At 38.3% G+C, this 15,444-nt stretch overlaps 1 protein-coding gene across 7 annotated transcripts in view; it reads right to left on the bottom strand.

Annotated features, from left to right (window-relative positions):
* The window catches only part of FAM120B (family with sequence similarity 120 member B), a 78,656-nt gene that overhangs the window by 39,059 nt on the left and 24,153 nt on the right, over window positions 1–15,444 (bottom strand). For all 7 annotated transcript variants that reach the window (XM_059841548.1, XM_059841551.1, XM_059841545.1 and 4 more), the window contains exon 7: window positions 1,336–1,542. In XM_059841548.1, the coding sequence (XP_059697531.1) occupies window positions 1,336–1,542 (207 nt within the window). The remainder of the gene's footprint in view (window positions 1–1,335; window positions 1,543–15,444) is intronic.

Below are 15,444 nucleotides of genomic sequence, written 5' to 3'. Positions count from 1 at the left end.
CAAGTATCAATTTCATTTTGGATACTTTAACATTTTCCCATTTATTCTTTAAACCCTCTATTGTTTTGTAAAAGTCCTGCATGAAATTCCTGGATGAACCATTAGCCCCATCCAATATCTACTGAAATCAACAGACCAATTAATAGGAACCACAGGATTTGGATGGAGGTTATGGTCCTAATCATATGATTGAACACATATGGAAAGGATTATTCTCCTCCTTCATGCTAAAAACATGTTCATTCCACCCACTCACAAGAGCTGCACTCCTCACTTCAGACCAGCATGGTATGCAGCTGGACACAAAATCACAAAAGAAAACCAGTTATACAAAAACAACTGGCACTGATGCACAAGATTAAAATAAATCAAAACTGAAACCTTTTTTCTCTATAGTTATTTTAACCTCAAGTGATACATTCAGTAGCAGGTAAAAGCATTTCAAAGGTAAGATTTTCAAAAGTAATTAAATGATACAGGCTTTTCAGACACATTAATTGAAGAGCTACCTTCCCAGATAGATACAGATCTACTCAAGCATCTCTCCACACATTCAGTGCTGGTGGGGCACGAGGCAGGTCTGGTTTGAGGCTTCAGCAGTGCATCAGCACAGTCTGGCACTGAGTCCAGCAGACCCCACCTCTGAGCCTGGCCATGCTGCCCCTGAGCAGGGCACAGAGCTCAGCAGGACCTCCCTGCCCAGACATGTCTGAAATCACACTGCTCTTCTGGTAACACAGCATGCAAATCTTATAAAGGCCCAGATTTGTAAGATAAAGTGGAACTGAGAACTAAATCAGTACTTAGAGCTACAGGAAGGTACTTGGTGAGATTCTAAAAGATATACCCATATTTACCTATTCTAAAAGAATGTACCTTCTTCTGATTTGCAGATCCTCTTTGAATTTGCCAAACCTTCATCTCAAAATTTAGGTTCCTTAATGCCTTTGAAAATATCACCCTAAAACATTTGGTTTTTTAAAGGTGTTCTAAATATGTTGCTTAAAATCTTATGGGAGAAAGATCTCATTAATATCTCAGTACTAGAAAACTATTGTGGGCTTTTTCTTTTTTGAAATTGACAACTATTTTCTATTATTTTCTGAGTAGTGGTAACAAAAATAAAGGTAAAATTACAGCTTACTTCATAAGCACAGTTTTTCTACTCTTTTTTGAAAAATTATTTTTTTTGTGGAGTGAATTAAAAAGGAATAAGAAAGAGAATAAAAATATAAAGAAAGGGGAAAAGTGTAAACATAAATACAAAACCAACAAATAAAACAGACAGGTACATTTTTACAAAGAATGTAGAATTAAAAGGAAATGATTGCTTACATTGCCTTCCAAAAGTTCTTCCACAGAGCAACCTTGGTGTGCCTTCTGGTATTTTTCTTGAAAAAGTTTTCCATCAAACACTGCCCAAGGCATCAGATCATCCATCCTGAATGGAAAGCCACAGGCACTGTTGGCCATGAGCAACGTTGTAAGGCCACGGATAAGGACAGCACCCAGATGTACAGCCCTGGATTCTACCTGTGCAAGCTGTGAACACACACACACACAAAGGCAAGAAGTATGAGCCATCTTACCATCACAGACAAACACACCAGCAGCAGAGAAAATTGTCAGCTGTCCTGATGTTGTGACAATGACAGCCCTCTAGTCCACGGCAGAATTTGTCTGAGTGTTCTGTATCTAGTTTTATTCAATAAAGTGGAAGAAATGAAGTTTAACAAACACAGCATCTCAATCAAGTTTTTAAGACAAATACATTCAAAATGTAAATGGAAAGACAAAATAAATGGCTCCGCAGTATTTTTCAAGCATGAGCAGCTCTGCAGGGAAAAAAGTTCTGTTAGTGGAATGCAAAACATGAACTGGGAGTACAAATTGATGTGTACAGTGATCCACTGACCTCCCAGAGTCTGCTTACCCCGGAAATGTTACAGCATTTAGAGATCATTTAAATTGCAGCATTTGACAGAACAAAGTTTATTTTGTATCCTAGCTTTTATTTTAAACACTCCAGAATTTCCTCTGACTGTAATCTGAAAGTCAAATTATTTCACTTCAACCTGAATGTCTCCAGAAGAAATACTGGAATCGTGTAACAACATTTAGAAAATGCAAAATGAGAAACTCAACAAGACAATTAAAACTCACAGCCAAGATAAACTCCATGCGTGAATTTAACATCCTGTTGTGGCAGAGGACAGCAAAATAGAAAACCTTGAATCCAGTATGGGGAAAACTCTGATTTTAAGTATTGTTTAAACAGCACAAAGCTCTCAGTGGGCAATGCCTTTTCCAGTCTGTGCCACAGCAGTCTGTTAGGATCAGGAGAGATTCCTAACAGTGTGGCCATCAGTACTGTAATCCCTGGTAGCTGGTGTACCCTTAGGGTATAAATTATGCCAGAAATGGAATAGTATCCAAACCAGTCTGGAACAGAAAGGGTAAAAAGTAACTCAAATTGTCTTAGCTCTTGCTCCTGCAGGGCTGTGAAGTGTTTGTCTGAAATGCAATGGAAAGGGGTGGCCATTACTACTACACCTTACACCTTGAAAGATCTCCAAAAGACTTGAAGGTATGAACATACAGCATCAGTGCCTTATGTTTTAAAAAATGACAAGTAGTAGCAAAATCTGTGAAATGTAGTACTAATGAATCAGAATTTTTCCTTCCTAAGGTCCACATAACAAAATCAGGAAACCTTTGCTAGCAATAAAGAGCTACAAAGCTCCTTTCAAAAATGAAAACCATAAATTGTTTGGAGAATAGAGCCAGACCCTGGTGAAGGAATTAGGTTTTCTACACTATTATGCAATGAACTGAGTTCTGTTGCAAAATTTGACTAGGTGAAGCTGACCTCTCTGATGGGGTTCTCCCCAACCACAGACAAGGGGCAGTAGGGTTTTGTTAAGCTGACTTGAAGATACGAGGTGCTTCTCCATGGGCTGCTTTCTGCAAAATGCAAAAGCAAAAGAGGACTCAGATATGAAGATGCAGGCAGGGAGGTTCAGAGCCCTCTGGGAAGAACTTCTTCTGTCTCTAGTGATTCCTGGAAAGGCATCAGGCTGGCCACCAGGGCACTGACCCAACATGACAGTCAGTAGCTGAAATTCATCCAGTGCAGACAACTGGCGACAACCACTGGCATCCAGACAAATGCAGACAACTCCAGCTAATTTCACAGAGCTGTAGGATGGTTTGGGTTGAAAGGGACCTTAAAGTTCATCTAGCTTCAAGTCTCCTGCCATGGGCAGGGACACCTCCCACTAGAATTTGAGCAGTCATTTAGAAAACGAAAGGTCCATATTTTTCTGATCATGACACTTCATATTAGAGTAAGGAGACTCTCTCCTGCCCTCCCTTTAAAACAAATGTCCTTTCAGTAGGGGATAAGGCCATTGAGTTTCAGGAAGTTATTGCCTCCAGATGTCAGCTACCATTTTGCCAGCTGAGACTAGTAACTACATGCACACTCATAACTCTCTTGCTCTGGCATGTAAAGCAGGGGTTTGCAAACTGTTTAATGATGCTGAAGGGTACTTGAGAGAGGAATGTGGTTTAAGCGAACCAGTATTTGAACTAAAGTAAACTGCTAGAGTGCACACAGTCACTTATCATGTTGCAGCTGAGATTCTCACATTGCATTTACTAGATTGTTTCTGAACACCAGATCAAACCTGCTAAGGAAAATCTGCTAAGGAAGTGTATCCACATCATTTACAACCCTAGCTGTGCTCTTTTCAGTTAAACTTGAGACATAGTGGCCAAAAAGAAAAAATAAAGTTGCTGGTGACAGGCTCTATGGTTAGAAGACTTCATTGTCTAGGGATATCAGCCCAGGACTTTCCTAAAGCACTTTAGTATTGGGGGGTGGAGGGTTTGTACGTGTGAGTGAGGGATATCAGGTAAGGCTTGGTGTTTTGATGGAAATTAGCATAGCAAGACCAATGCAAGAGCTATCAACAGTGATTTCTTTATTTTAAGATGACAGGAAATACACTGACTAAAGGGTAGTTTCTGTTTTCCATGTCTGGCAATGAAAACCAAAGAAAATGAAAGCACAGTAAGTCTGTAACAATGAGGCTGTGCACATGGCAAACCACAGAGTGGCCTTGCCATGGGAATGCTCACAACTGCTTGGTGTCTGCAATGTTAAGACGTCATGATGGGAAGTGGAAAATTCCAAAAGAAAAGAAGTCTTGTCTTGCAGGGCATTACACCCTAGAGATTACTTCCTTTTGGAAATTGTGTCTGCTCTTTTTACCATTTCTATAAACTCAGGACCCCAGTGAACCACATGAGATGCAGCCCTGTGATCTCACTGCTGCTACTCCTACCAGCAGCTGATGACATTTGTGTGAGAGACACGGGGAATGTGTGAGAACTGCTCCTCCTGCACCAGCTGCCTCTGCTGTGGCCCTGCTGCTGAGCCTACCAATGGCAGCTCCCCATCCTCCACTTGGGGAAAAAGAGAACTTTCTCCTATTTGAAGACTCTGAACTCAAAAGTTCCCAGTCCTCTAGCATCACTGCAGCAGAGATTACTGATATCAGAGGCTTGATCTGAACTGGGTAAGCTACTTGAAAAGAGCAAGAGAAGTGCTACAGCATCTCCAACACTATGCACAAAGTTTTTTTCTAACAATTTCAGAAATCTCTTTGCTAGAAGACTTATATCACTGAGTTCAGGCCAATCTCTGTGGCTGTGTGCATGTGCATTGGTGACAGAAAGAGGCTTGGCAGGGTGGAAGGTGTTTGCTCACAGCAGCACTTGCAAGTCTAGATGGAGACTGCACATCCTGCTGAAGAGTTTTAACTTACAGGAAGAGCAAATACATGGATCTTGTATATGAAGTACAAATTTCCAATTCAAATTTCATCTAATAAAATAATAATTTAAAAAAATAATCAGGATGTTTTAAGGAAATACTAGTAGTCTTCTGACTCTTCTTTGTAGATAGAAGGGATTTTTTTATAGAGGTATAAACCTTGTACTATGCATTTTGAAAGCTGCACAAACTATTTCCAGGAGCATACTAAAAAAAATAATTTGCCACTCAACTGATTAGAGTTTAAAAGCTTCAAACTCTGTCAAAATGATAAATAGGTTCTATGAGAGTTGAAATATGAGGGTGAGTATCTGAACATACCAGATGTCAGCAGACACAGAAAAGCCATCTCACCATCTGAATTTCTTGAAACCAAGGAAAAAATATATGATGACAATTTAACAGTTATTTACTTGTGCTACTTTACATGTCCTCTGTATCTCAATGTAGTAAATACAACATTTCATTTAAAAACACGTTCATTTAGTAGGATTTTCAACAATATTCTGGGCATGCTCTTTTTCAATGTAAAAACTCTGTTAATAATTGTTATTTAGGCTAGAGTTTACTTTTTTCCTGTTCTGTTGCCTTCTTCCTGTGGTGAAGTTGAATACATAAGAAATGACTATGGCTAACATTTTGACATAGAAATTTAAAAAGAAAAAGCTTTAAAATTACATAATGCATTTCTCCACTCCTCCCTTCCCCACCTTCCTCACCCACCTACAAAAGAACATACCTGTTTTTGTGATAAAAGGGAAACCACAACACTCAAGGACAGACTAGTATTTGATGATTTCTAGTTAAAATGAATCAATTCAACAACAAAAGTTACAAATCAATATAATTTGTCCCATGCAATAAACTGCTGGAATTCAAGTGGTAGTGATCAAAATCTGTGTACTTGTCTGGTTTAACCAGCTCCTTTTAGATCCATTTGAACTCAGTCGGTATATCATCAGTATTGCTGCTTCTGACATTAACTCTCCTAGCAGCCACCTGTATCTTAAATGATCAAATATTTAACCATAGGCAATTTGTGCTTGAGCAATAAAGGCAGCAGGTAGATGCTATCTCAGGAACTTGTCACTAGAACAGTAAGGCTTAGCTTTGCCTGAGAGCTCTAAGGCACACCGTGTTCTAAATATAGAGAGATGAACGCTCAGCTGAGACAAGTCATTGCAATGGAAAGCACAACTAAACAACCTCAACCCCAGACAGAGAGCAGATTGTCCTGCCTTCAGCCATTAGTATAAATTCCTAGTGGGAGCAGGCAAAGGATGCTAAAGCTCCTGCACACTGGAGCTCTACTCTCTGTTCTGGAGAAAAGGATAACTCACACTGGTGCAATGTTGGTAAATTACAGGAGTGACACCCTGCAGAGGTGGGCTGATGAAATTGTGCATTTACTAGGCATCAGTCAGCTTTAAGCAATAAGCTGCTGGGCCCTGTCAAACTGAGGGGGGAGAGGAGTGCCGGTATTTTGAAAACAGACTAAGGTTTATTCTGATGAAAGATTACGGCTTAAATTAAGCTCTTCCTGCTTAAACAAGGTGTGTGCAAAGGAAAACGGGGATTGAAAAGAGATCCTATGAGGGCATTGGCTGCAACAGAAACTAGAAAAACCAGTTTTTAAACACTTCTAAGACTTTGAAGTAAATATTTAGCTGTAAACAACCCAATTGTTTAGTATTTATATGTTCAGGAAAGTTTATTTACTGGGTTTTATCAAGACTTTGATGTAAAATGATACCTCTTTGTGGAGCAACACTCGTATTTACATTAAACCAAAACCACCATTGAAGTGAACTTTAAAAAAAATTAAAAATTGCTTTTACCATTAAGCACCACTAAGCACAAATAATAACACAAAAGTATTACTGCTAACCAATTTGCAACCAGAAAAAAATTTCCTTCAATTCCAAAAAGATTACATCTCATTTCTTGTTTAATTTTCATAAACAGTTGCTTTTATCAGAACTCTTTATCATATCCACAACAAACCCCAGCATAAGTGACACTTCTGTAATAATTAATTTCACAATCAAAAAGTTTAGTCCTCTGAGCATATTTATTCAGTTCTGCAATGGACAGCACATCAACACCTGCAGAAAGACTAAAATAACATTACTTCCCCTATTTTAGCCACAACTGCTCAACTCTGATCCAAAGTGCTAATGACAGTCCCCAGTACCTATGACATCTACAGAATGCTGACATCAGTTTTGAATTACAGTCACCAAGCTAACCATCTGATTGTAGCCCAGCCAGCAGCCATGTCCCTTCTACAAAAGTGAATGGATTTTAATTTCTAGTGTCTTAAATATTTGTTCATGTTTTTGGATACATACTTATCCTTGAACCTTTCCATCAAATGGATATTGTTGAATTTAGTTGGTAGGAAAATACATTTTAATTTTTTGGGACTCTGAAAATTCTTGTAGCCCTCTGTAGTGATGTCTACAGGGGGTTACAAGTGATGTGGCATCACTTTCATTAGGGCATCCTCTCATATGGATGCCCTAATGAAAGTGATGCCACAATAAAGTTTTGTCCTGTTGGGCAACTTAGAGTGCCTTCCCCATCTTCCCAGCTGTCTATTTAAAAAAAACCAGCAGTAAGTATTGCTCTCCCAGACTCCTACATTTCTGTCAAATGCAGCCGAAATTGGCCAACACAATCAAACGTTATTAGGGGACACAGAGAAAAAATTTAGAAAGCATGCAAAAGGTCACTTCTATCCCAGTAACTTTCCAATGTAAGCCTTCAAACACTAAACTTTTTCCACTCTTTTACTTTCTGACACTCACTATATATTTCTGTATTCTACTCTACACTGTCCCTCCATTACCAAAATCTTCAAAATGAGGGTCTTCATTTGCTGCTGCCTCATCCTGACCATACTCCTGATGTGAAGTCCCTATCCACACCTTAATCCAGCACTATCCCTTTGTTTAATCATAGGACTGGCTCATGGAACACAGTTTTAGGTGTAAAAATTCTGCCACCAACAGAACTACTGGGCAGAGTGTGCTTGGCTGCCTTGGCTGCCTGTGTGCTTCCACAGCCCCAGATTCCCTTGGCAAATGACAGCTGCTTAGGCCTGCAACTGCTCAGTTCGCTGCTACAATTGTCCCAGGCTTAATTAGCCAAGCTTAAACATCAGTATTCTTTATTTTCCTCCCTAGATTCAGAGTGGAGGTTCAAGGTTCATTCAATTGTCCTAATGCAGGATCATCCCCTCTCTTAGGCTGTTTGAGTTTATATTTCTTAAGGGTCTGATTTATTTCACACTGCAAACAACAGAAAGATCGGTGAATTTCACAGAATTAGTCCTTGCAAAATTTAGCATGTCTGCAGCACTGCAGCTTCCAGAAACATTATCACAACTGTTACTCATGTCATAAGCTCTTCAAATAAAACTGTCATTGAACCAAGATACCTTGTGTAGAGAATTCCAGTAGAGCAAATATTGCCTGCCAGTGCAATATATAGGTTTTGTAGGGTTTTTTCCCCCCCTTGACTTTCTTTGTATTGCAAAGCAGCTGCACAGTAAGATTGTTGATACTGCGGTTCACCCTTTGAAGTGATATGGGCCAAAGCAAACAGTTCTGGCTAAGGAATTTTCTAGGTGTTAAGTCCACAGGTTGAGGAGGAAAAGAAGAACTTGTCTGCTTCTATTTCATGACAATCGCGAGCTCCAAGACAAATCAAATGAGTCACGCAGCAGCATTTCAGATGACCTGTGAAGGGAACTGACAAACTGTAACCTGTGATCAGGGATGTTCGAGATATCAGGATTTCATTTGAAACTAAGCTACAATAGGGTATCCACTTCCAGAATACCTATTCCTTTCAAAATGGAAAATTGCCAGTCACAGCTTGAAAGTTGCTGCCTTTTGCACACGAATGCCAACCCTGTGCTGTGGTTTAGATGAATGCATACAGAGAAATTAGAGAATCCTTGTTTGGTGCACACACCATAAAGATGGTCTTCTGAGCTGTTCAAGAACTGACTTCAAACTTAGGTTTTAAAGAAAATAAAATTATTTACACGTAGTATTCTACATTTTCTTGTATTAGCATTATGTCAGAGCAAATTAAAAATAAACAGGGAAACAGTTAATATGAGAGAGAGAGTAACTTGGCCATTTTTAAAGACTTATTGAATACAGAGAAGAATATTGTTTTAAAGAAAATGCATGCTCAGTAATAAGCCAAACTTTGGCATTGCAGTCCTTCAGCCAAGCATCGGACTCTGCAGGCACTTTGCTGATAACATTTCAGCCTCAGGAACCAATCCCCAGCCATTTTAAAACAAAGGGTACATTTTTAAAAAAATTTTTTTTTAAATGCCGAAGGTGCTGTGCCAAAATAAACTTCCTGCAGAACACCACTATGCTTTCAGCCTACTGTAATTGAAAAATACTACTTACCATTGCTCCTAGCCTGAACTATTCCTCTATTGTACTGGAGCCTCAGGATACAAACACAACATACAATTGTATGATTTTGCTAGAAAGTTAAACATGCTGACATGTTGATGAGATTATAAACACTTAACTAAATCTGTTCATAAATCACTAATTTTCTTTGGAGGTAATATACAACTACCTTTACACATTTGGTGTTTATTGTCCCTGTTTGCTCTTTCCTCACGTGAAACACTGGGATTAGAATGTCTTAACAAGTGATGATGTCTTTGGATGCTAAAAAAGAAATGCTGGTAATGGATATTATAATGTACTTTTAACGCTTTTCTCTCAACACAGCTGCATTTCTTTAGAAAAAGTTCCTTCAACCACATCTCAGCTGTTTCTCAGTGAACATCAAATGAAATAAACCCAAAACAAAGATGAAGGGGAGGAGAATACATGTATGAAATCAATATTAATGTTAACATATTAAAAGCTCACTTTCACACAGCAATTTTGGCTAAAAAACTTATATCATTGAGACTACTGTTACAAGCAAGAACTAAAAACTGAACAATTTGACCAAAGTCATAGAAGAAGCAACAGATAGGACACTGGACACCGTCTTGACTTTTAACCCCTGGACAGCGGCCATGTCAATCCAGAATACACTTGAAAAGAAAGGGAACGAATCAGTTCTTGCTGTTTCTGACATCTTCCAGATGAACATTTCTACTACAGTAATTTGAAAACCTCCAGTATGTCCAGCAAAGCACTGTAGCCACACGCTTATAAATGCATCCACCTGTGAGCAGCTCATTTCAGCAAACACTTGGCTTCTCTGAAGCTGCACACAGCCATCTGCTCCTTTTTCCAGGGCCAGCCCGCACAGATGTGCAGCTGGCATTCCCGCGCGGGCGTGCCAGAGGCGCGGGCAGGTGCAGGCGCCCCGAGCAGATGCCGGGCAGGTGCGCGCGTGCCACCGCTTCCCGACAGCTCCGCTCCCTCCCTGCTCCAGCCCCTGGATGTCACCTGCCCCAGGGGACACAGGTCGGCCCTCAAAGGCAGCCGGGAGCAACCCCACCTACGCCATGCAAACACCACCTCCAACCCCCACGGGCTGCTGGCTCCTTCCAGCATACAATATGCAAGGAAGTGAGAACTATTGAACTCAGAAGTAAACGTACACTTTGACCAACACAAACTTGGCAGGAAAATGCCAATTGATACCAGAAATATTTATTTTCCCCTCTCTGTAATAAGTTATCTCTGACTTTTTCAAAGCTGTCAGTTTGCTTGATATTTTGGGAGAGCTTTATTACCCTCACTAACAAACATGTTTCACTTCCTGCAATATTATTTGGCATGGATTAAAAATTAACAGCAATTTTGTTATCTGAAATTCCAGAGTGTCTTTTACCTTAAGAATCCTGAAATATTCTTTAAGCTATATACAGTCTAAAAGCAATTTATAACTGAAACATTGCTGCACTTCCATGTTGTTGAAACCTTGCTAATTATGAGCTACAGGACAGTAAAGGGGAAAACTCACTGAAACGCACAGGAAACTTCACACAATTATGCAGAAATGTGCAAGACCATCTTCCACAAAGAAATAAAAATCCTCTTTTTAAGACCCTTGCTCAAAACATTGAACAAGATTTTCTCCCTGGGCAAACTGAACCCATCTAAACAAAATGATTTTTTTTCACAAAGTAGAAGAGATGACCTACAACTCAGCTCTCTACATTCACCTGAAAGGAGGCTGTAGTGAGGTGGGGGTTGGTCACTTCTGCCATGTTTCAAGTGAAAGGATGAGAGAAAAATGGCCTTAAACTGCACTAGGAGAGATAAAGATTAGATAATAGGATTTTTTTTTCACTGCAAGAGTGGTTAGACACTGGAGTAAGTTGCCCAGGGAGGTGGTGAAGTCGCCATCTCTGGAAGTGTTCAAGAAGCAACTGAAGATGGCACTTGGGGATGTTGTTTAGGGGTAAATATGTTAAATTTGTTGAATAAGTTAAAGATGGTGGTGCTGGGCTGATGGTTGGACTAGATGATCTTGGAGGCCTCTTCCAACCTTGACAGTTCTGTGATCTAGTTATGCTGTGGTTTGTATTTGTGCCAGTTTCATATAATAGAATTTTCACAGCTATGTGAATTCTGGCACTGGGGCTCACGTCAACTGCAAAAAATGTTCAGGGAAATAGACTCTAATGATACTAATAAATATACCAAATTTTGTCAAGAAGAAAATGGGGAGAGTGGGGCAGAACACCAAGTCTGCAAGTTGAATAGGTTAATTATGCCCAAGATTTAGTTTTAATATGCTTAAGAACAACAGCAGCAAAAAAAGGCAGAGCTAGTTGTCAATAGACTAAGAAAATTTTATTCAGAACTTCAAAAGATGCTTATGAAAATAGCCACAAATTTAGAGATGGGTCTTTGAAAAGTGCTGCGAGCAGTGAGTAACTACAGTTCCTGAAACATAATTGTATTTGAACTAATGCTTGACCCATGTAAGTGCAGTGGAACTGTTCTATTTTGACTGGTTCATTTAAGATCTTGAGTATATGAGAAGAATATTTCTAATTTTAAACAGGGTTTGAACCAATACCAACTTGAAATCACATCCCATACTGCTGCACTTTAGTTCCAGATTAGCCCAGAACACTGAGGAAACCTAAAGACCGCAGATGAGAAAATGGGCTGGGGAGCGGCGCCAAGATCAGCAAATCACCTCAATCCCCTCAGCTCTCCACCACCTGCCAGTTACAATCCCGCCTATAATTTTTAGAACACTTTTGACAGATGCAAATTTTGAGGCAATATGAACCCTGATTCAGTAAAGCATCTGGGAATGCACTCAAATTCCATTTTAGTTACTACTAATGTACATTACAGAAGCAGGTTTTTTGTATGTAAGAAGGGTTTATCCCTAAGATCTATACAATATTCTTACTTGCATTTTATGTTTTATTCAATCCAATTAGACTTCAAGCAAATATTAATTAGGAAACAGTCACATAGACATAATAAACATACACTCCTTGGGGAAAAAAAGGATTTTTTTTCAACAATCATATTTTGACAAATACAGATAACTCACAAAGGCTGTCTGGGGTCTGTTTGAAAAACATCACACATCACGGTGTTGACAACATAGCCTGGCTTGCCAACACATCAGAAGATTGAAATTACTCAGTGTTCAGAATCTGGGTATTATTTATGTCTTTCAATCTGCATGGCACAGAAGAAAAAATACAGAAGAGATATAGCAACATCCTTTAAATCGGAGGGATCCAAAGCAAGACACCTACACTACTACTTATGACTCTAAAACAGAGTGCTATTTTACATGGATGTGGCCAAGTATCCCTCAGGAAAATATTCAGAGAAAAGTACCTTGTGTGATATTGGTATAATACCAAGGTAAACCAAGGTAATTTTGCTTCCATGACACTGCACAATGAAAACTACTCAAAAGCTCTGTGCAACTAAAATTCTTGCTAAAGCTATTTCCAGCTTTCAAGCTACTTAACTAGTTTGCTGAGTACTTATTATTAATATTCCAAAAGCTAATTAAATAATACCTAATACATATTGTGTGAGAGTTCATTTGCAATCAAGTAGCAAAGACTTATAATTTCATCTAAAATAATTGTGCTCATTTCACATCAGTAACAAATTTAAATAACAAAAAGCTCGTAAAAAATTGAAGGACTATATTTCAGTGCTTGACTGTCTTATACCTCACAGGGAGCCAAACTGCTCCTTTTACAAGTGGTACAAAAGATGTTATTACTCTTTAGCAGATATTCTGGCAAAATGGGACATTTTAAAGCAAAGCTCTCAAGGGTTTGCAAATGCCCTAAATTCCAGCAGTGATGTGCATGTCTACCCACGCACCTGCTATTAACTTTGATTTTCTATTTTCTGACATACATTTCAGTTCTAAAATAATTTATCAGGACCCAAAATTCATCTACAGATTTCCAGTTTTTATTTCCTTTTTAACCAAGTATTTCCATCTCATCTTTGGTCACAACTTTCAGAAAAGATGTGATTCACAGCTTTACATCTCCAACACAATTTTTTCATATTGTCATATATTTAGAGAAATCTTAGAAAAAAAATGTAATTGTGTTTATAATTCATTATGGTTTTTCCTGTTTGGGCAGTATTTTACATGCATTATTGTAATTGCACTTGTAAACAACCAGAGCCAGCACAATGTAAGAAATGAGTCTGGAAGCACAACTGCTGGTGCCTCTTTTTCTCTGCAATGGCCTCCAAGTTAGACTGATGGTTCTCTGGGCTTTTTGCCAACACCACACACCAGATTTAAATAGAAAGAAGGGAACTAGACAACCTGGGGTCCAAAATTTAATTCTGACCTTATGTATAAGCTCTATGGCAGGCTTGGGCAAAGTAGAATGCTAATCTACCATATAAGGGGGCACCACAAGAAAACTAGAAAAAAATCTAACCAGAAAAATGTCTTTTTTATCCTGTGCACTTTTCAGTATTTTGAAACCATCAATCTTGAAAAATAATCAAATCTTCATGTATAAACATTATGTTATTCTCAGAAAGTAATATTTAATGTACAGTTGTTACATGTTCACAGCCCACTTTCTTTCAGCATGAGATAAACTATATTTTTTATGGCTTTAACCCACTTTATTCAAACCATAGACTTTTCTGTTTCATAGACTTGTGGGTTTATGGATCTCATTAACTATGAAATATGGACAGCATATCAGAAAGTAGATTTGAAAGTGAAGGCTGAAATGCTCTCTTCATTCCATCAGAACGGGCTCTATTTATATCTCCTCTCATATTTCATAGTGGAAGTTAAGTATTCTGCTAAAACATATTTGCTAATTGACTTCTTTACAGAAAGAGATTTTTTTTTTTAAATCAAATTAGTGTTCTTCAAATAAATACTTACAAGAAATAAACATTTTTTCTACATTTAAATAATGCTATAATGTTAAGTCCAGAATGGCAAATGAGAAAATGTCTTCATAAAATTTTGCAGACGCTGACTAATTTTACCATTTTCTTTGGAAGCTCTGTGATTTAGCTGTTTCTAGGAATTGCTTTTAACTTTTCAATGGAGAACAAAAACTATGATAAACAGATTAAACACTATTTCTGATTTCTTACTGTAAACTCCATTTATTATTCAACTACATGTTAGTGTAATTCATTGCACTTGGATCTTTTGATTTTAAACACAATTACCTAGAAAATGAAGCTGTTAAATACCTATTGAAACCTTATTTACTAACTATTAAAATAACTCAATAACTCTATTGAGCATAACTCAAGTTTGTAAAATGACTAAATAAACACAGTAAGGAGTAAAAACTGTTTAAGCTATTCTGAGATGGGATCTTGAAAATTAGATGCTTGAATGGTAATTCTCAGAAAGCTAGCTTTACTGATCATTATTCTTAGAATATTTGTATAAGATATTCTGTTTATTTAGTCCCCTGCCCTCTCAAGAGAGAATTCCCAGGACATCATTAAGTTCTCTATTCTTGATACAGCTGACACGACACAGATACACATACAACTGAGAAACAGCAACTTTTTTCCACAGGGAAATTCAGGTCATCAAAACACAGGAAAAGAGGTTAATTTGAAGGCAATGAGGGAAAGTTTTGAAACTCTTACTTATGTATTCACAACCTCAGAAGAGAAAAAGACCAAAATCTTTCCTCACTATTCCCTTCAGAAGGATTCATTCTGGCTCAAACTATCACCAAAGGTACTACCATGAATTTTGACAGAATAAGACAAGGAGCTGATCTACAAAGTGGCCCGATACAAAAAATTTCAGCTATGTTAAGTGGATCTTGTGTTGGTTTCTAGCACAGCAGAAGGCATTGTGGGACAGTGCACGAAGTGGTTACATAAGCAGCAGAGTGACATAACTTTGGAAAGGAGTTGCCAATGGCATCAGAAGTCAATTCCAACAATATTCTGTCCACTTCATAAAGTGATACATGACACAGGGTAAGACCAGCTTCACACTTCCTGCACTTCTGTGTGCACAGCTGATCTGCCATAAGCTTTGTGGGTAAATAACAAAATCTTGTGAACAACTTTCAATCAGCACAATGCTGATAAGTAGCATACATTGATTAATGTTATGCATTTGGACGCAGATTTGTATTT

The sequence above is a fragment of the Haemorhous mexicanus genome, chromosome 3 (genome assembly GCF_027477595.1).
Source record: "Haemorhous mexicanus isolate bHaeMex1 chromosome 3, bHaeMex1.pri, whole genome shotgun sequence".
Taxonomy (NCBI): domain Eukaryota; kingdom Metazoa; phylum Chordata; class Aves; order Passeriformes; family Fringillidae; genus Haemorhous; species Haemorhous mexicanus.
This window is presented reverse-complemented; position numbering and strand designations above follow the sequence as displayed.